Source organism: Pleurodeles waltl, chromosome 6 (genome assembly GCF_031143425.1).
Source record: "Pleurodeles waltl isolate 20211129_DDA chromosome 6, aPleWal1.hap1.20221129, whole genome shotgun sequence".
In the NCBI taxonomy this organism is placed as follows: Eukaryota; Metazoa; Chordata; class Amphibia; order Caudata; family Salamandridae; genus Pleurodeles; species Pleurodeles waltl.
Window position 1 is genome coordinate 1439267398 of NC_090445.1, and position 22983 is coordinate 1439290380.

At 43.7% G+C, this 22983-nt stretch overlaps 1 protein-coding gene across 5 annotated transcripts in view; it reads right to left on the reverse strand.

The window, feature by feature from the left end:
• AP3M1 (adaptor related protein complex 3 subunit mu 1) overlaps positions 1 to 22983 on the reverse strand; it is a 93522-nt gene that overhangs the window by 13330 nt on the left and 57209 nt on the right. For all 5 annotated transcript variants that reach the window (XM_069240841.1, XM_069240840.1, XM_069240839.1 and 2 more), the window contains one exon: positions 5505 to 5712. In XM_069240841.1, coding sequence (XP_069096942.1) covers positions 5505 to 5712 — 208 coding nt within the window. The remainder of the gene's footprint in view (positions 1 to 5504; positions 5713 to 22983) is intronic.

Genomic DNA, 22983 nt, shown 5'->3' on the forward strand with positions numbered 1-22983 from the left:
GGTCAGACGAATTGTCCATTGAAAGTGATAAACTTATTAGGGGTGATAAACTCATTCCTCCTGAGTGCTTTAGAAGAGATTTGATCATTAAAGCACATTCTGGCCACTTAGGCTCCACCATAACCAAAAGAAAATTGAGATCAGACTTTTGGTGGGCTAGGATGGACAAAGAAATTGAGGAATTTGTGAGAAACTGCGCTAGATGCTGCTTAAGTGACAAAGTACTTATTACACAAGAAGTGGGGGATTCTTTTGTTCCGTCACCAGGTAGAGCTTGGCAGAAAATTGGTTTGGATTTTTTAGGTCCCTATCATGTGTTACCACCTGACATGAGATATTTTGTTGTGTTGGTGGATCATCTTTCAAGATGAGTGGAAGTTTTACCTGTAAGATTTCCAACTACACAAAGTGTCATTAGATGTTTGAGAGATGTTTTCAGTCGTGAGGGGTTCCCCGAACAGATCTTGACAGACAATGGGGTTGAATTTGTATCTGCCGAGATGCGTCCGTTCTTAAGCAAATGTGTAATTAAACACATAAGAACCCCATTATATCATCCCCAAAGCAACAGCATTGTAGAACGTTTTAATCGTGTGCTTGTAGAGTGTATACAAGCTGCTCTCAGGAGCAACATGTTGGTAAGTCAGGCCATTTAGGAATTAGTCTGGTCTCATCGTACTACACCTCATATCGCCACTGGTAAAAGCCCTTTTGAACTAATGAGGGGCAGAGTAGCGACGACTGAATTATGTCCTTTTTGGATGATTGAGTTGTTTCATGAAGGTAGTAACTTGAAGGAGGCTTGGAGTGTGCCAAGAAACAATTTGGACGTAGTGGGGAGGAAAAGAATGAGTGGGGTTCAAGGTAATAATAATCTGCAGGTTGGTGATTGGGTGAGAGTAAAAGATCCCTTAGCAGTCAAGAAAGGCATGTCGAAGTTCAAAGAACCTCAACAGATTCGAGAGGTACGCAGAAATGCTGCAAAACTAACATATGGCAGTTGGTGGTGTATCACAAGGTTAGCTTTAGATCCTAGTGTTCGGAGTAGAATTGCGGGGAGTGAGGAGCATTGTCACAAATCTTCGGATCAAAATAAACGAATGGGGGATAGCGTTCATGCCGAACAATTAATTATTGGAAGAAGAAAGAGTATGAGAAAAGGGTACAGGCCCACAAAATTTCAGGACTTTGTTTTGCCTTAAAAAAAAATAATAATAATAGTAATAATAACACAATAATTTTTGTGATTGGTTCAGCTAGTTATTAGGCTAAACTCAGTTTTCTTTTTCTTTGTTCATTCCAGTGATTTCTTGTCACATAAGCTTGTTTTTAAATATTCAGATTGTTATATTCCTATTGTATTTTTGTATAAGGGGGGGAGAAGTGTGGTGATGTGGGCAAGAATGCCGTTGCGTGGTATGGAATCCTTTGACGTAGCTAGTAATGCCTGAGGATTCCATGCAACGCTAACGGATGGCTGATCTCGTCGAGGCTCTGTGCCCCGTTTTGGATATTACTTCGTCTTGAGGTTGTTCAACTAATAAATTCCTACCGGCAAGTAAAGAACAGTCTTGGCCGCTCGTCCTTACACTTTCCTCTTGAAGTCAGTCGAATATTCTGTATAGTTTAGTTATCTTGAGTGCGAACTATTGTTAAACACAAAACAAAAACCTCATGAAGGTCTTTCCAAGGGTAGCAGATGTTACAGGATGGGCAAATTTGATAGGACCTGGCTCAAGCGCTGTAACGTTTGAGGCATTGAACAAAAAAATGCCTCTTTTCTATGTCCGATCTTCACCAGTTCTGCTCTGCAACTATTTGTTTTCCAATCCTTGGTTATGGATCCTTGCTTCTGCTGCAGATTAACAACGTCAGCCTCAATGATGGAAAAATAAAAACAGAAGTGTAGTGTGTCTCCCTGGGCATTGTGGGATTCAGCAAACACGATGACAAGTCATTTGCAGCATGCCCGAAACAGACACACAGACTATGAAGAAAAACAAGTTGTAATAGTCTGATCCCAACACTGGACATCAGAAGAGTGCATGTGTTAATCTACACTATACCTGTTGAAAATTCCCAATCTGAAAAATATAAATACGGAAAACAGGGAAAAATGTGCTAAATTTCAAGTGCCATATTAGAGACAAGCATTTTGCAAAATGCAAACATTCTGAATTACACTGAAAATGATTAGGATACGCAGCATAATTAAGGTGAAGCTCTGGGTCTCAAATGTATGGGACAGTAAAACCAAACGGCTATATTGATGCCACGTATACAAAGGAAAAGACAACATAGAGAACAGACTCAACAATATAGGGATTTTATTTTTGTTACTGAAAAAGAACAAATGCATCATAAAGCTCAAGTCAATTTAGATGAAAGAGAGGAGTGGGAACCATCTCCTTTCATTGATTCCCTACAGTCATCACATTCTGGTTGACAAATATGCTGTTCTTAACTGTATTGGGCAACTAAACTCAAAAGGGTGACAGCAGTAACTTGGAAGGTAAATGTCAGCCCCTTATTAGCAGGACCATGACACTGATCAGACATGATATGGTGGGTGCAAAAATACCAGTCAGCAGAAATCGCAGCCATAATTGGGGCAGTCAATGAAAATGACAAGCACCAGCGGTTCCACTCAACTATGATCGGTACATCCCATCAAATGTTCACACCGACATCCATCATATCATCATATTAACCCATAACAAAACAAAAGGAACTTTTGAGCTACTTTACGAGCTATTATAGGAGTTATACAATGAAAACCAGAATCGTAAAGGGAACCTCAAGGGGAAGAAGCTAGAAAAGGCCTAAAATAAAAACAGAGAAGGGTGAACTGAAAATAAGTTAGTTCAACCATAGTCCAGATGCATACAAAGAAATCACTGCTAATGAAAAACATGAAGTTCAAAGATGCAGTTGAGAACAACTAGATAAACGCTAAGATCTGGAGAAGGTGCACAATGGCAAGACTCAAAACCAATATCCTCCTGGTAAGTAAAAATACTCAAGAGTGCAGAAAATAACTCAATTAAACAGCAAGAGATAACTTGGGGGGAGGGGAGAATGATATAGGAAAATCAAAGAACAAGTTCTATAACGAAAATCAAAACACTGAAAACAACTAAAGTAAACAGATTAGAGGGGAAACGTGTGGAGTGGAAACGAAGAGATGCAAGAATAGGTGCCACAAAGAAAACTGATACAGGTGTCCTAACGTGGAGACAGGGAGCAGCACAGGATAAGGATGAGGTACACAGTAAATAGAAGAATGGCTATCGAAGGAAACGAGTTCAGCAAAATTAAAGACTCCTACTATCTACAAATAGAACGTGTATAATCTTTAATAACATGTGAGCAAATTAGACAGATGGTATAAAGAGAAATTTTAATATTACTGGTGCTGCCAGCAAAAAAACGGAATTGACATTCCTCCAGCGCTGGAATCTTTCTTAACTTCATATGCCTGAAGACTCCTTCATCAGGCTGGGGAGCCTCCCCTCCCACAAATACAAACATGAGAGGTGAATGTGTTACTGCTCTGCCATTAAAAAGGCGCATTAACATTTTGCTGCCATTTATTATGTTAGGAACAAGTCCCAGGAAGACAAAAGAATGAAACAAGCAATGAAAAAAGCAACTCCTCTGCACGACAGACTGTTGCTTGGAAACCCATTTTTCACCACCACCAAACAGGGTCTGAGATATGAGCATTATACTTTCTTTTCTGGTGCATAGTGACAGGTTTTAAAAGAGCTGTGGTCAATACCAAATATACCATGGGTTCCACAATTCCACGAAAATAGTAGAAGGAGTCTAATGAAAATGGCTGTGTCAGCAGTAGAACACTTGGTACGCAAATCTTCCAAGCTAAAGTCTCCACCAGACTACACTGCTCAGGAATATTACTACCTCAAAGAGGAGTAGGATGTTGTGAAATAGGTGTTATGCATGGCTTTGAAAACATGAGCTATCCTCACTAATGCACATTTTAGACTTGTTTTTACGTTTTCCTCAAATTGCCTTTGATAAGCTTTAAAACTACTGGAGCTTCTGCCCCTTTTAAAAATCCATGTACAACCACAGAAATGAAGTACAGCCAAGTGTACTGCTGACAAATATTAGGGTGGCTAGTGTTCCCCTCTTGTCACCCCTCTCAGGCTCTGCAAGTTAACTGTCAGTGGATTATAGCTCAAATATGGAAGCCTTTTTCCAAAGCACCCTTAGTGTGGAGGCTGCCTGCTTTGCCTCCCCTGTTATTAAACCAGTTTCTCAGAACTAGGGTCCTTAGCTTCCTTATGTGGGAGCTCTCCCCATCAGGTCTCATTCAATTCCTTTAATTTGCACAGAATGCTGTGTACACAAAAAACAATGCCGTTTATGTACCATTGGGAAAATACCCCTGTTGGTTACAAGTGAAAGATAAAATACTGTTTATAGTTAACAGCTTTGTACTTAAAAAGCATCATCATGTCCATTAATATATACCCAACTCTCTTTTGTCTGTACCTCTAGGAGCACTACCCAGAATCGTTTGAAGATCCTCACCCCCTTTGGAATAGATTCCAGAGAAAGGAGAAACTTGTGTTAAAGCATTTAAGCCTGGAACTCTTTTTCCCTAGGGCTATTCGACAACTCTTTGATGGCCTTTAACTGTAATCTTACAACTCTGTTCTTTTATTTAATATATACCAATATTACTAGGAATAGTAGAATAGAAAGAAAACGGATACAATGCAAAGAAAATCTGGGAACCCAGCCCTGGTGGAGAACTAAACACTACAGTAAGGCTTGAGTTGGACAGAGCTTTCTGGGAGTCAAGGGCGAATGTTGCTTTGCTGCACAGCGTACTGGGATTCAAGTACCAAATGCTTCTGAAACTAAGAAGATAATTCCTCTTAAGGCGTTGTTTTACCATCTGTCTATTTTGGATTGAAAATACAGAAAAATGATTAATTATAATCAAAAAAATAATACCACTGCCTCTGTCGGAAGAGACCCTAACCTGCAAGAAGACCAACAATGCAGAAGAGAAATATTTAGAACCATGTGCGAACATAAAGACTCTTAGGTCTAATACTGCTAATTATTGTAATTTGATGTTCTCTATTACTGCAGCTTAATGGTGGTCAACAAGACGCTAAGACATACGGTATAATATAGGATGATGTATACTGTTCTTCAGCTGCCCTCTTCTTGGTTTGTTTGATGGAAACAGTATCGATTTATTAAAGAAAGTTATAGCAATATTAACAGCTTTAACACAAAGTGTTACTAATCTTACCTGGTGAGAAGGAATTATGCCAACAAAAGACAGGGATGGATAATTTGTTGGGGAACCCTGCTGCCCTGTCACATCTAGATACACAGTGATCAATAATGTCTCTACACATAAAAGATTGTAGTATGAAACCAAAAATGTACATAGTGCCATTTCAGATGGCAATCACCTCCCAGGATGTACAATGTTCGTAGCTCCAAGCTGCACTTACCTTAGACACAGGATCGAAGGTATAGGAGCCCTGTGCGGGTGTCAGGTTCATGTTTAGCACCACTTTGGGCAAGTGCGCCGTAAGAATAAGTGCTTCAACGGTCTTTCCCATGTTCTGCTTTAGTCCAAGAGAGATATCAAACCGACCGAGCGAGCCATTTTCATGGAAGCTGATGTTGTGCTTGACAAAGACTGGAATGGCCACTAGGCTGTAGGAGAAAAACACTCACTGTTACAGGGGTGGTGACTACAGAAACAACATGTGTGAGATTCTTTTCACCTACCTGAATATTAGAGAGATAATTTAGATTGCAGTGAAGTAAATCGTAAAAAGTGGCAGCTGCCACCACCACCCAAATGCAAGCCTTCTCTTTACTTTACAAGTGCCTAAGATTTTGGAAACATACTTACCCTAGGTTCATTAGAAGCCCGTTTGGATTCTGACCATATTCCCTGGATCGCTGTTTTGGAATGTACAATAAATCCACTACATCTACTAAACTCATGGCCTTTCTTTTGTGTGAGCACAACACTAAAGCCATCACTGAAAAGTGGTTCTGTGGTTTTACCTGAGCTATGGGGCTCTACCTATGGGCTAAAAGACTCCTTGGAAATCTTTCTTAAGCCCTTTTTAGAATATGCATTAGAAGATTGTTAGACATTGCTTTCACTACGAATGTATGCTACAGCAAAAGCAATAGAAAAAAAGAATGTGTCTCTTTATATTTATTTGTTATTTGGTGTCGCCTAGTACTTTCCCCCTCAAACTCAATTTCTTTATTCTAGGAGTGAAGGCACAGGAGCAAAGACAAAGAGATATTTGATCAATAACCATCACTCTCTTAAGTGGTGAATATAACATTGAAGTAACTAAGTCTATGTTCTCCCTAACTAAAACAAACGACAGCAGAGAGTGAGGCCGAATAACAAGACCTTATTCCACTACTGTAAGCAAAACATTGGGGGGAAAGAATCAATTAGTCCAAGATTAACAAACTAACAAATCAGGAGCTACAAGTTAAACTTTTCACTCCCGAGCAGTGGCTGTGAAGTGCAGATGGCAAACAGGCTGCTATCTAAGAAGAAAGCACAGGCTGAAAAATTGACTTGTCAATAATATCTATCATGGATATCTTTTTAAAAAAAATATTTTGTAATTTATTATACAAGGATTAACAAGAAAACATCACATTTCAAGTACTGTGTCACGCTGAGATGTCCCAGCAAGCGATTTCACATAATGAACGCAATGTCCAAAGTCTCTTAAGGAACGTATCAAAATCATCCTACATCTGTAGCGGCATCCTGTTTTCAACATGCTTGTACCGTTTGTGGAGTATCTGCTAAGGGTAAGCTGAATGTCTCTTTCGGTGGCTACAAGATATTATGAGGAAAACAGAAGACAACAGAAGAAAGTATGCAAGAAAGTAAAAGGGTCCTTTAGGATAGTGAAACATTAAAGGAAGTAAGGGGCTTGTGAGGATTTGCCAAATGGGATATGCTAGGGATCTCGAAGTTTTGGGATGTATGGGACTACAGCCGTTTCCTCTGAAACAATCAAAGATGATTTTGAGATTCCAGTATCCACGATACGAGTCTACCAAAGACTCGATTGAAATCGAAGATACCTCAACCTTGGGAGAGAGATTGTTGTCCACTAGACTTGAGAAAAAAATGATGCCCCCGATGTACAGAACACTGACAAATAACAGATGTGATTTCCTGGGGGGATTAAAAGAAAAACGGGAGAGTCAGACATAGGAGTCATTCAGGAATTGGTTAGGGGAAGGCCTGTGGAATTCCTCAAACTGTTGCAATAAAGTCTGCCTTTTGGCTGGCCCAGGATGATAATAGTCCACTGAGTCCAATAAACTATAGACCAGATGTACGACCCAGAATTTTGCAACTCGCAATTTGCAACTCAATTGCGAGTCGCAAAACCACTTGTACAACAGTGTACCTCACACTGTTTGCCATTCCCAATGGGGTCGCAAATGACCTAGCTCATTAATATTCATGAGGTAGGTCGCAATTTGCGACCTCATTGGGAATGGCTACACTCACAGGGATGATGGCCTGCTGGGGACACCAGACCACCATGTCTGTGACTGTTTTTAAATAAAGCATTTTTTTTTAAATGCAGCCCTTTTCCTTAAGGAAAAACTGGATGCCTTTTAAAAACAAAAATGAAAAGTGTTCTTTCTATTTTTTCCAGAGCAGGCAGTGATCCCTGGGAACACTGCCTGCTCTGAAAAAAGTTTTTTGCATCCATTCACCAAGGAAAAGGGTTAAAATGGGTGCTAACTGTGAATGTTTTGTGACCACATTCACGCTCACAAAACAATCATACATCGCAATTAGGAAGGGAAAGCCGCTTCCTAATTATGACTCGCAAACCTATTCTGCGATTCAGTAAATATATTACTGAATCGCAAAATAGGGTTTGTACATACTAAAATGCTTTTTTCTTGTTGCAATGTACATCTGGCCCTTGTTCACAGAAGATACTGTCAGGCAGGGCAGACGATTATTATTTTTGTCAGGCTGCTGACAGGGGGACACGTTCACTTATATACTTTGGTAATGTCCTTGACTGAAGGACTTCTGAGAGGGGGAGATAATTTGTGAGTAGATAGGGTAAGCTGTAGTTGGACCCAATGGTGGTCGGGAATATGGGGAGATAACATATGTTTGAAGTATGATATTATAGAATACTGGGTTGATGGTGACCAACAGGAATTTTAAACAGCTATGGGGAAGTTGAGGTCTTCTGCAACCTAAAGCCTGGCAAAAAAAAACTGGTGCATAATGGCAGAAAAGATTATAGATGAAGGGTGGCTACCCCAGGAATTTGTCAAAATCTGCAGGACATGGAGGGAATCCAGGACGGGGTTTGAAAAAATATGTGGGGGCAATGAACTGTCCTCAAGAGCTGTGGGACCAAGATGTACATCAATTGACTGTCTCTGCAGTAGAAACTGGTATGATTCCAATACCCCGTTATTACATGTGTGAGGACTCACCTAGCACTACATGGTAAATGATGCTGTTATGATATGGTATTCTCTTGAAAATCTGGTACAAAGTGTTGGCATGAGTTCACAGAAAAGGTCTGGAAACAGTGAATAATGCCTATAGCAAATCTTTTAACATTGGTGCCCCTTATGATTCATAGGAAATCTAAAACAAGCGTTGGCAAAGCCTCTAGGTCTCGGCTATCTGACAGCTATACAGTTGGAAATGTTAAAGCTTATGTGTATATATCAAATAAAAAGGGCCCCAGAGCCGTACAGAAGTGCATTTACATTGTCAACGCCCATAACTCTCGGATTGCCGAGACCTACCGGCTTTGTCAATGCTTGCTTTATCTTTCACCTCCCATGGCATTCCCTTTCACCTTGATCGTATGGTTTTATTTGGATGGCCATAAAATCACTAGGGAAATTATGAGGTTGGAAGAGGTTTCGGGCAGTTATATAATTGCGGATAACGAGGAAACGAGGCTAGGACAAGATGGCTGGGGGAGACACAGCCTGCTTTCGGACTAGGTGGAGGTCATTGCTGGATACAGCACTCTAATTATAGCAGGGAGGGTTTTTCTTGGGGACGATGCATATGATTCATAATGGTGGCAGTAGTGAAATGTAGAAACAACGAGGGTAAGGGTCACGGCATTTCAGTTCTGCATAAAGAGAAATGCAAAACTATGATGGGAGGACTTACGTGCATTTATCAGTCAACTGTTCTGATGAAATATTCCCACGTCCAACAGTGCTTTGAGTACATGATGGGGGGTTCAGGGGCAGCTTGTTGGAAAGAGGAGGGGTGCTTATCTGTTCCGTGGTTTCGGAGGGCCAGTAATACCACCACCTGAATGGTGGAGCAGCCTTTGAACAGTCTCCCGCATGCCCTTGAAAGCTGAAATCCTCTTTGCATGGTAGCTTCTGTCACATCAAAGCCGCAGCTGTGAACTACAGACTTCACCAGTGGCAGCACGGACTGAATGAAACACCCGGGCTCCTACAAGTAAAAGCGTGTTCCCAGACAGATGTTATTACAAGCCCTCTTTGTGCCTGTGCATGCGCGTGGAACGTGTACACCTTGTCGCCAATCCGAGTGGCAAGCACAGCGGAGCAGGGCGGCTTGGTTTCCATTTGCTAACTTCAATTGTGCTAGTAAATCATAATGCCGCGTCCCCTCTTGGAGCTGTGAAAGGTTATGCCTTCTGACATATTCAAGTATTAAGTTTATAATACGGGTTATCAGCTTCCATAAATCTGCCGAGGCGACAGGGAGCCGGAAAAGCTCCTTCCAGTCACTTGTGCTCACCCTGAAAATTCGCTTCAGAGCAGTGCTCTCGTGGAGGGATAAACACCGGAAAAGGAATAAGCTATGCATGCCATTGACCAATGACGAGAGCGCAAAATGGGGCAACGATATTGCCAGGAAATGGCAAGAGTAAGCCCACGAAGTAGATGCACCAAACATAGGTTGTTGATACGACGGTAGTGAGGTAGGTTGTGCAGGTTCATAGTTCTGGATAGTGCTATGTATAAAATGAATGAATGGATAATGGGGAGAGACAGCAAGCTGATACGAGGATGGAAGAGGTGAGCCACAAAACAGAAGTCGGGTTAAATGATTGTTCCAGTGAGGCTCAATGGGGTATAGAAGAGTAAAAAGCCCCAAACCGTTTTAGCTATGATAAACAATCAACACTTGCATTCAAAAAGTTAGGCAACAAAACAATGCAAGGTTGGGATGTTATCCAGAAAAATAACCTTTCAGTCTAATATAATAATCCCTGCTCCCAATCCACAGAAACAGGTCAAAAAGAATTGACAGACCACTCAATCATCTTTACCTTTACTGTTCTCTCTCAAGAGGTTTGTATTTGACTCAACAACTATTTTCTGGAGAACATTTCCAACATAAAGGCAGGAACGATATCCATGGGGGGAAAACTGCAATTATGTGGGAGATAGCCCGGTGGGCACTATCACTAGTAATGCGATACACAATCTTCCATTGTCAACAACTTTCAGTGTGCTCTTAAGCAGCTCAATTCGGAAGCTCCCTCTGAGCCCGTGCTCGCAGCATTCCTTAAAAAACACAAAGGCCTACATTTTAAATTTGCTGAGAACAACTGTAAATCTGTCTGTGGAGACTGGTAGGATTCCATATCAGTTTAAATCAGCAGTAGACTCCCCAATCCTGACAAAACACAATGCAAATCCAGCTATTATATTTCTACCAGCCCTGCCAGGACTTTAGAAGGTCCTGTGGTGAAACAGCTATGTAGCCATATGCAATCTGCGAGATCCTCTATCTCACCAAGGGCCAGATGTAGGTAGCGTTTTGCATGGCGCAAACTGCGAAAATCGCAGTTTGCGCCATGCAAAACACGCATCGCGATGCACGTTCCCATTTTGCGAGTCAGTACGGACTCGCAAAATGCGAATGTGACTCGCAAATAGGAAGGGGTGTTCCCTTCCTATTTGCGACTCGCACCGCAATGCAGATTGCTTTGTGACCGCGAAAGCGGTCGCAAAGCAATTCGCAGTTACCACCAGTGTCACACTGGTGGTAACCCATTCGCAAAAGGGCGGGGGTCCCCATGGGACCCCTTCCCCTTTGTGAATGTCGCCATTAATGTTTTTTCAGAGCAATGGACCACTGCCTACTCTGAAAAACCAGAACCAAATGGTTTTGTTATTTTTTTTGTATTGCAACTCGTTTTCCTGTAAGGAAAACGGGCTGCAGTACAAAAAAAAAAAAAAAAAAAACTGTTTTATTTAAAAAGCAGTCACAGACATGGAGGTCTGCTGTCTCTAGCAGGCCACCATCCCTGTGAGTGCAGGGAATCTCAATGGGGTCGCAAAATGCGACCCACCTCATTAATATTAATGAGGTGGGTCTTTGCGACCCCATTGAGATACGCAGACGGTGTCTGAGACACCGTTCTGCATCCGATTTTGCGATTCGGAAATTGCGAGTCGCACCGACTCGCAATTTCCGATTCGCAAAATCTGATTTTTCTACATCTGGCCCCAAGAGTTTTGGAAGCTGGTGCATTACAATCAGTTTTTTTGGCTTGTTGCCACTCATATTAATGTGCCTGCAGACTGCTATTGTGTCAGCAAATTGATTCTTTACTCAATCCATTTCACATTTGACCATTACGTCATAGGGAAAAGACTTCTGTAAGCTGGAGTCACTGGCTCTGCAGTGCCACAGTTCAGCTCCTTTTTAACTGGTCAAACGCAATCAGTTTGGTTCCTTCTCTTTACCTCAACGTATTTTCACTGACTTGTAGTACTCTGGAAAACTCAGCGCTCTCCTTAAATTTATTCAACCTATAAGTAGCACAGCTCGCCAAGATCATTCACTCAGTGGGCCTAAACCCCAAAAGATTTTTAGATTTTGAGAGGCTGATGATCTTTTCCCAGGAATACATCTGCAGCAATGTATCAGCTGGAGTGATATGGCAGCATCAGTTAATCCAATGATTAACCTCAATAGTGATAAAATTGATGTATGTATTGGTGTTGAATGCCAAAGCAGACTTGTGGTTAGACAAAGGCCTAGTGAAATTGATGCCCCAACTGTGCCACTGGATACAGACAAAGATAGAGTCCGGACGGTCTTTCTTTGCCCTTGCATCAACACTAGTGTATTCCTGAACTCTCTTCAAAAGAGGGTCCTGTGGAAATTTTGGCCGTACCTCATGAAGATGAAACAAGGTGGGTGGTATTAGTTATTATAGGTACGGGGCTAGATTATGTAAACCCCTGCCTAGACTTCCTAATTATTTGTTGAGTGACAATGAGTTAAAAATACTGTCATTCTCACCTTCTTCTTTAGTCCCATCACCAACTTTTGTCAGTAATGATATTCTGTTTAAAATGCTGTGTACAGTGTATTGCACCATTTTTGGTTATGCCAATGGTTTCTTCTGAAAAGTATTTCTTTTTGTAAGCCTTGACGCGCGTTGCTCTCTTTCTCTACCAATCTACCGGCAATCCACAGATTTGGCAAATCCAGGAAAGGTGGACGCACGTTTTGTGTCTTTGCTACCAAGGTATGGAAATAATGACCGAGTAGCTAGAATCTATTGTGTGTATGAGTCCATTGAGGAAAGCTTAAAACTGTTTAAAAAAAATAATAAAAATAAGGATTATCGGTAGCTGGCTTATAGCTATAGATGAATACTAAAACAGTTCTGTTTCCCACCAGCCATCAAGAAACCTCTTGTGTACGAGAACTCTCAAAGTTATTATAACATAACATTTCTAACAGAGAGACCTTCTTTGCCTAAAAAGACAAGGAGCAGGGGAATGTTAGTTTGATAGCTGGGTGTGATAGAATTCAGATGTTGTATTGTAATACTGATTAGAATAAAGTTACAGTTTTTAAGTCATTGTTATACAGAAATAAATTTTTTTTTTTGGTTACCTTCTCAGTTCTTAGTCTAGTTCCACAGTTAATGAAAGCTGGATTTCTAGTGGGAACTGTGGCCTGAAGCCTTAACAGGTAGCTCTATTGCTGGGGCCAACATTCATTGCAATACTTTTGGAGTGAGTCTTATATTGGAGGAGGGAGGGCCAGAGTAGCAGCAAAGAGGTCTGGTCCTATGATAACAGATCATCTTCACACATGGGTAGCATGGTGTCAGGTGGAGGTTAAAGGGTTTGACGACAGAGAGGAAGCCTCATGCTCTAGCCCAAGGCAGAGGGAAAAGGATTATTTGACACATTGTGGCTTCTTTAGTCCTATGCAACAGAGGTGGGCAATCAGGAATTCCCCGCCTCTCAGTCAAAGCAGGCAAAGGACATGCAACAGAGACAAGTATGCTCACATGGAACACTCACAATGCTGTTCCAATACAAGATTTTCCTTTATCCCCGCTGGCATGTAACCTGAGCTCGAGCTCTCTCACTCTGTGAGGGGATGATTCATTGTCTACTAACAAGGTCAACTACCTCATTGACCCACCCCCTGCCTTTTATGACCGTATATTCATCCCAAGTGAATAATCAAACACCTGTTGACCGCTAGTGCATGTGTTGTAATTAATAAACATTACTATAGCTTTGCCGTACCCTGGAATGTCGGGGTCTCACACCAGGGCTTAAATGTTAATGGTACAAGTATGCTACTTATCTGTAATATTTGTTCTCCGACGAGTATATTTGAATAAATAAATGAATTTATATTTGCCACATACATACACATCAAGATACACTGCAATGATCATGAATATCAATGATGATCACATGATGAAGACGCATGAGTAGGCTGCCGAAAGAGCAGGCCACCTCTGCTTAAATCTCTGCAGCTTCTGCCAGGGGAAGGCTCAATACCATAGACAATTTTCACCCTGAAGAGCAAAACTGAGATGGCGTTTGGTGGATTAGGTGCCCTCTGCTCCTACAGAGATTCCATGGCTGACAATACGTATTGGAAGAGCAAACGTACATCAAGGGAAAAGGACGTCCTCCCCCTCCACTTCCCTAAGCCTCACAGACCTGATTGAAATGAACTGCATGGAGGGCACAGGTTCCTGAGAAAGACCTCTGGGAAGTGCTGGAGACATTGGAGGGAAGATGACCGCAGGACACGATGGAGAAACTGTGAGACTCCCCATGAAAGAGACAGTGCCCCTACACCTGGCCCCATTCACAATAGAGCACGTTGCACAGATCGGGCCAGTGACACACGCCACACATTCAAAATTACAATGAGCCCTTCACCAGAGGTAAGTGAAGGAAAGAACCCCCAGGTCAGTGGCCAGACTGATGCCTTCCCCCACAAGGTAGAGAAAGAGATGAAGAAGCAGGGCTGTGGAATTACCATCACTAAACACCACTGACATATTGTTTTGGGTCAAGGACAACAAGTTTCAAGTTTATTTTGCTCACTGGACAAGTAAGCCCAACCCCCTGCAGCACAAAAATGTTAGCTGGCTTGTTTACAGTAACACATTATTGAGCTGTGAAAGAAGAGACCCGTGTGCCACTAAAGGCAAGAATTTAATCCATATGTATCTGTTGTTCCAACATATATGTTTCATTAATTCTTAAGCCTTTACTATTAGGAAATTCGTTGAGCTGTGAGCTCAGTTTGCATTACTGACGGTGGTTCCAGGATAGTAACGGGCCTCATATTTGTAAAAGGAAACAACTGAGGCAATTTATAATACTGCCTAATTATATGCATAATACATGGTTAAGCATCAAAGGAAAACAGGTGACTTTTTGCTTAAAAAGAAAAAAAGCACAACATTAAATACAATTTCTCAGACGCATCATTTAGTAAAATATTTTATACTTGCCAGTACATAGAAACAAAGATGAACAGAGATTCTGCATAAAACCAGTATAAGCAACATGAAAATAAACAAGGGCCACATTTAAACAAAAAAAGGCATTCAAACCCTGGAAATACCACTTTCTGCCTTCTTCCAAACCCTGTATGTAAATTTGCAAAAGGTGGCAAAGTCGCAGCCTAGCTTCAATCCAAACACTGGTAAGAATCCTAACATACCAAGAGAGATTATTATCAGAGTTCTGTCATATTCGGAATGTAGTCACAAATTGTTACTTTACTGCATGGCATCAAAAGAGACAACTGAATTTTTCATATTACACAACCAGTAGTTTTCAGAGTTATCATGCGACAGAGACAGATATTTAAACAAAAATGTACTACCTTGACCCGATATGAAGACTGTGTAAAGGGGATGTGAAACAAAAAGAGAATCAAGTAAAATCAGCCTACAAACACAGAGGAAACAGAACAAATACAGGGCTAAAAGCAATCTGGGGTATTTAATACAAAGCCCTACAACTTAATCCTATTCCCAATTAACAGTGTATCTGTGCAAACTGGTATAAAATTGAATAGACATCTTCCCACCCCTCCTCCTCTTTTTCCTAACAGAGGGAGATGTCCAACGAAATATAAAATCTTCCGATAAAGAGCAGGTGCCCAAGTTTATAGCATCTCAAAAGGAGCTAAGGACAGTAGTAGGTGTTTACACTGACAGGACCCTATTTCTCAATGGTTGCATGACTGTGATTAACTCTGTGCAAATGTAACGACCACACAGAGCAGGAGAACAAAAAAAGAACATGAATGCTCCTACATTTTGAGATGGCTCCTCTTCAAAGGGGTAGTGGGAGGCGCTAAAACAACCTTGTTGACAGCGGCTAGTGCAAAGACATTCATTATTTTTTTACTTAATAAGGAGATATATGTGGTGGAAGACAAAGAGGGCTCAGTGAATTCTAAAATTGCAGAACTTACAACAGATGATAAATCTTTAAAGTTGACGTTTACTGCCTTTCACAGAAGATCAGAGGAGTAGAAAAGAGAGTAGACTACATGAAGTAAAGTCTGGCTAATATCCTAGAGTGGGGTGAGGGGGGGGCAGGGGTGGTGGCTAGTCGCACCCCTGTGAGCTCCCGTCTTCGTTCGGGATCATCCTGCGTTATCCTGGTGCCTGCATGGCACATTGCATCTCCAGATGACCCCACCTCCCCCCACGGCCTGCGAGATAGGAAGTGTGAATGCCCCCGTCCCTGCATGACGGTCGAGGAACTGCAGAGACGTCACTCTGCCATCTGTCAAACTTTGGTGGAGGTAAGCCCTTGCCTTCCCACGCAGGACAGCACCCGTGTGCGCCCCATCTCTTGCAGCTGCCAAGGCTTGTTTGCATCGCCTCCACCGGAACTTCAGGCTTCATGCAGCTCCAGCCCACAGCACTCCATCCTGAGACGCACAACCCTCTGCGTGGTTATCCAGCGGCATGGGATCCCTTTCTGCTGCGCTGCGTGGGCTTCTTCTGCAACTTCTGTGTCCTTGTTCTACTGGACTCCTGTGGGTGCTGCCTGCGCTCATGTGGGCCCTCTGTCGCTGAGGGTCTTCTGTTACTCCCACTCCTGGGTTGAGTCCTCCTAGGCCTTGCTGGTACCCGTCAGCACCACTTTTCCACTAACTGCGAATTTGTCAAGGCTTGTTGGTGGAATTCCTGCACAGAGTCTACTCTGCAATCTTCCTTCCAACGTGGGACATCATCTGCATTCCTCAGGAACTCTTCTGCAGCTCCAGTGCTGACCTGTTCTTCCTCCCCATCAACCAACTCCTGCAAGTATAGGTGAGTGAGTAGTAGCGCCTACTCCTCCTGGACTCCATTCACACTTTTGGACTTGGTCCCCTCTCTCCACAGGACTTCCTCTATAGGAATCCACCGCTGGTTTCTTGCAGTCTTGTCTGGGTGTCTTCATTTCCTTCCTTTTGGGTGGTATGGGGAAATTCCAGTGATTTACTCCTGCTTTCCTGGTCGCTTGGGGGTTACTGTGTTACTTAACCTCTGTGGTCTTCTAGTACTCTCAGTTCCCCTCTACACATTCCACTTACCTAGGTGGGGGTCTTGTGTTTGCATTCCATTTTTTTAGAATATGGTTTTGGCACCCCCTAGGGTCAACTATTGGTTATTTACATTTGCACTGTTTTCTAACATTTTCTATGCCTAATACTGTTTACAAGTGTATATAATTAGTGTTTTACCACTTTCATATTGGATGGTTGCCCATCTAGTATTTTGTGGTATTCTGTGACCAAAAGTACCTTTTGTTTTTGTACAACTGAGTGTTTTCTTTTATGTGTGTAAGTACTGTGTGACTACAGTGGTTTTTGCATGAGCTTTGCATGTCTCCTAGATGAGCTTTGGTTGCCCATCCACAACTACCACTAGAGAGCCTGGCTTCTAGACACTGCCTACACTTCACTAGGAGGGGATACCTGGACCTGGTATAAGGTGTAAGTACCCTAGTTACCCACCACACACAGGTCCAGCTTCCTAAATTGGTGGTGCAGTGGTGGGATAGCACTTGCAATTGCCTTACCACTCTGTCACTTGCTACTTTCCACAGAAAAGACCACTTACTAGCTAGGGGTCTACACTATATCTAGTAACAGAGAAACAGTCTCCTGGGTTTGGGTAAGAGAAGGGTCTAGGCATAACCCTTACTCCAAACGCCTTTTTGGGGACCTAGTTAGAGTAGTTAGGGACCCTACAACAGTCAAGCTAGCTGGCATGTCTTCAGCAGAGCACACAGCTCATGTCATAGAGTCTCCTTATGAGGAAATTACCTTCCGAGAGCTGAGGGAGTTGTGTGTAGAAAGAAAGCTGAAGACTGGAAGAAATCTCAACAAGACTCCGCTTCTAGGCCTGCTCCTTCAGGATGACCAGGAACATGCTGGTATCCAGGCGGAGGAGGGTGAAGTAGACTCTAATCCCCCACCCGTGCTAGAAAAAGAAAATGTAGCTACTGAGGTGGGTCAGGATACACCCAGGGAGGATCAGGCAACGTCTCCGAACACCCATATTCCTGCTAGGAGCACTGTCAGTAGTGTAAAGGGGGGCCATAACAGTAGATACACCTTTGTCATTAGAGGGCTAGTTCAGAGGGTGTCCCAGAATAGGAACAGATCCTCCTCTGCCCATTCTCACACCTCCTCAGCATTTGGGGAGAGCTACTGCACAAATCCAGGGGGTTCTTTAGATAGGGAACTCAGGCAACTGGAGGCCAAGCTGAGGCTGCAGCAGCAACAGCTAGCCCTAGACAGGGATGCCTTGGCAGTGGAACGAGAGAGAGGCAGGGTTTGGGGTTAGCACCCCATGGTGGCAGCAGAAATTTTGGTTTCAGGGAAGCTAGGGTCAGCGAGGACTCTTGATTCCAGAAACCTCATTAAGGTTGTCCCCCTCTACAAGGTGGGGGATGACATTCACACATGGTTCTCTGCTCTGGAGAGGGCCTGTAACGTACAGAGGGGACCCCAGAGACAGTGGGCTGCTATCATTTGTCTCTCCTTCTCTGACAAGGGGAGGGATAGACTCCTCACTGTCAGGGTAGAGGATGCTGATAATTACACAGTATTGAAGTCTGCTCTTTTTAATGGTTTTGGTCTCATCAGTGAACAATACACTATCAAGTTCAGGGAGACCAGGAAAGAATTCTCCTGCGATTGGGTTTATTTTGTGGATTGCTCTGTGAAGGCTTTGGAAGGCTGGTTACGTGGTAGCAAAGTCCGTGACTATGAGGTCTTATACAATCTTATTCTGAGAGAGCATATACTGAACAATTGTGTGTCAGATTTTTTGCACTAGTACTTGGTAGGCTCAGATCGGACCTCTCCCCAAGAACTGAGAAAGAAGCAGATAAATGGGTAAGAAAAAGGGTGTGGAGAAAAGCTCACACAGGGGGTGACAAAGATAAGAAAAGGGAAGCAGGTAAGTTCCAGGACAAGGGTGGGGGCAAAAACAAACCTAAAGAGTCTTCATCAGGCCCAAAAAAATTCCTCTGCAGTAGATCCAAAACCTCTTTCTTTTCTTCCCACAACAAAAAGCCTTGGTGCTATGTTTGCAGAAACAAAAGTCTTGGCCAGGAGACATCTCCTGTCCTACGAAAGGCACCAAGCCACCCACCACTACAACCCCCACCTCTACCACTAGTGCCCCTAGTAATAGCAGTAGTGGTTGGTCTGGGAGCAACAGCCAGTCAAAGGGTGTAGCATGGCTCTCTTTAGGAAGTGTAGTGGGGGCTGGTTTCATTAGAGAGACTACTGAGGCTGTTTTAGTCTCAGATGGGGGCATTGATTTTGCCTCCTTTGCTGCCTGTCCCCCTAATATGAGTAAGTACTGGCTGCTGCCCTTGATAAATAGTATTCAGGCAGACTCCTACAGGGACACAGGTGCCGTGGTTATTATGGTGACCGAAAAACTGGTGTTCCCTGAGCAACACTTGGCCATCAGTACCAAGTGACCGACACCCACAACAATACTGTGTGCCACTCCATTACAGTTGTTGATTTCATTGGGGGTGGAGGGTTTACTAGTCCTAATAAAGTTGTAGTGTAGAGTGCCTACCGGGGAATGACTTGAAGACTTCAGCTTGGGCTGAGGTAGAGTTGGAGGTCCTTGCAGCAATGCTGGGCATCCCAGGGAATATTTTTGCTTTAACTAGGGCACAGGCCAAAAAACAAAAAGAAAAGGAAACTTGGAGCCTGAAATAATGGCCCAAGAGGCTCCCAAAGCCAAGGGTAGAAGGGGAAAAAATGCCCCCTACCCCACCCTCCAGTGAGGATTCCCCTTTGAGGAGGTGGAATCCACTTCTTTGCAAGAACCTACACCTGAAGAGTTGAAAGCTGACACAGCTGAACTCTTAGGTGTGGGGGGCCTGCAAGGGAGGAATTCAGTATGGCACAGAAAACCTGTCTCACACTGGAAGGGTTAAGACAGCAAGCTGTCCTTCAGGGAGCAGGGGATGTCAGTGGCACCCACAGGGTGTACTGGGAAGACAACCTCTTATACTCAGAGCCAAGGGAACCCAAACCTGGTGCCACCAGGAGATCGATAGTACCTCTTCAGAATAGTGAATCTTTGTTGACCCTTGCCCATGACATTTCCCTGGCAGGTCACTTGGGGCAAAGCACGACTTGGGACAGGCTTGTCCCACACTTTCACTGGCCCCATATGTCTGAAGATACAAAGGAGTTTTGTCACTCATGTGTTACCTGTCAAGTTGTTGGCAAGACAGGTGGCACTCCAAAGGCCCACTTAATTCCACTGCCAGTAGTTGGGGTTCCCTTTGAGAAGGTTGGGGTGGATATTGTTGGCCCCCTAGACCAACACACTGCCTCTGGAAACAGAGGTATAGCCTCTGGGTACCTGGTGGCATGGTCCACCATCACCACCAGTATAAATCTAAGGACCACTACAGCTCCTGTAGTGGCAAAAGCCCTCCTAGGTATTTTCTCCAGAGTGGGCTTCCAAAAAGAGGTAGTGCACCTTATGACTGCATACCGTAAAGCCATGTGGAAGGAATGTGGTGTAACTTACAAATTCGCCACCCCTTACCACCGCTAAACCAATGGTTTGGTAGAGAGAGGTTTAATAAAACTCTCAAGGGCGTGATCATGGTACTCAGAAAAACTCAAACGGAGATGGGATGTTCTACTGCCATGCCTCCTTTAAGCCTACAGGGAGGTTCCTCAGAAAGGAGTGAGCTACAGACCCTTTGACCTTCTGTTGGACACCCTGTTAGGGGTCCACTTGTTCTTGTAAGGGAGGGCTGAGAGCAACCTCTCAAGCCCCCTGCACAAGACATTGTGGATTATGTACTTGGTCTCAGATCCAGAATGGCTGAGAACATGAAAAAGGCCACTACAAACCTTCAGGCCAGCCAGGAACTGCAGGAGCAGTGGCATGACCAGAAGGCTGTCTTAACTGTTTACCAGCCAGGGCAGAAAGTGTGGGTCCTAGAACCTGTGGCTCGCAAGCACTCCAAGACAAGTGGATTAGTCCGGACACTACAGTGCAGAAAAAGGGAGAGGTCCCCTATGTGGTTGACCGGGATACTCCCAGAAGCTCCCTCATGGTGCCTCATGTGAACCGCCTTACTTTGACAGGGCTGATATGACCCTGCTCATGGCCACTGACGAGGGACAGGAAGAAGAGAGTGACCCTCTCCTTGACCTCTACTCTAGCTGACGGCCCAGTGGATGGGGTTGTCCTAGCAGATTGTCTTCTTGAATCTCAGAAAGAAGACCGCAGGAACCTCCTAGGGCAGTTATCAGAACTGTTTTCTCTGACACCTGGTTAAACAACATGGTGTGAACACACCACTGATGCAGGGGACAGTTTGTCTATCAAAGTTAAAATTTACAGGCAACCGGACCATGTTAGAAACTGCATCAAAGAAGAGGTGCACAAGATACTGGACCTAGGAGTCATTGAGCACTCCGACAGCCACTGGGCTAGCCCAGTGGTGCTGGTTCCAAAACCACACTCTCACAATGGGAAAAGAGACATGAGGTTCTGTGTTGATTACATAGGGCTTAACACTGTCACAAAAACTGACACTCTTTCTATCCCTAACGCAGATGAGCTCATGGATACACTGGCATCTGACAGGTATCTTGGCACATCTGATCTGACTACAGGCTATTGGCAGATCAAGTTATCAGATGAAGGTAAAGCAAAAACTGCATTTTCAACCATTGGAGGGCATTATCACTTTACAGTGATGCCCTTTGGTTTGAAAAATGCACCTACCGCTTTTCAGAGGCTGGTGAATACTGTCCTCCAAGGACTGGAAGCCTATAGCGCAGCTTATCTAAACGTTATAGCTTTCTTTAGCTCCACCTGGGATAACCCCCTGGCCCACCTCGGGAATGTCTTAGAGGCCCTGCAAAAGGCAGGCCTCACTAACAAGGCCTTTAAGTGCCAGATAGGGCAGGAGAAGGTTGTGTTTCTGGGCCACCTGGGACGTGGAGGCCAGATTTATCCACTACAGGGGAAGATCCAAACTATTTTAGATTGGATTCCTCCTACTACACAGACCCAAGTGAGAGCCTTCTTGGGCCCCACTGGGTACTACAGGAGGTTCACTAAGAACTATGGCTCCAAGGTAGCCCCTTTTAATTACCTCACCTCAAAGACGATGCCTAAGAAAGTTCTGAGGATAGCTAGCTGTCAAAAAACTTTTGAAGACCTCAAAGAGGCCATGTGCTCTGCAGCTGTGTTAAAAAGCCCTGACTACTCCAGCCCTGACTACTCCAAGAAGTTCAAAGTACAAACAGATGCTTCTGAGGTACGGGTGGGGGGAGTTCTATCTCAACTTAACACTAAGAGCCAAGACCAACAAGTTACTTTCATAAGCAGAAGGTTGACCCCCAGGGAAAGGCGTTGGTCAGGCATAGATAGGGAGGCCTTTGCTGTGGTCTGTGCATTGAAGAAGCTGAGGCCATACCTCTTTGGTACTCACTTCATTGTTCAGACAGACCACAATCCCCTTCTATGGTTAAAACAGATGAAAGGAGAAAATCCCAAACTGTTGAGGTGGTCCTATCCCTACAGGGAATGGATTATATAGTAGAACATAGACCTGGGAGTAACCACTCCACTGCAGATGAACCCTCCAGATATTTCCACTTAGACAATGAAGCCTCATCTGGGCAAGGTTAGCCTTCTTGTTCTTCGTTTGGGAAGCAGTGGGTTATGTAGGAAAGTACCCTCTTTCTTGGCATGGTTACATCAATTTTCTGCCTGTTGTCAGTGTGTTTGACTGTGTACTCTGGGATCCTGCTAACCAGGACCCAGTGATTATGCTCTCCCTCTTCTACCTTGGTTGCTGGAACCTTTTCACCCCCACATTTGGCACACTGGTGAACCCATGTATGCCCCTACTATATGGTACCTAGGTACCCAGTGCATTGGGGTACCAGGGGATCCCTATGGACTGCAGCATGCATTATGCCACCCATAGAGAGCCCCTGCAAAGTGTTATGCAGGCCTGCCATTGCAGCCTGCATGCAAGGGTGCATGCCCCCTTTCACTACCAGGTCACTGCACCAGGTCACTATAAGTCACCCCTATGGCAGACCCTCCTAGCCCAGAGGTCAGGGTGCAAGTA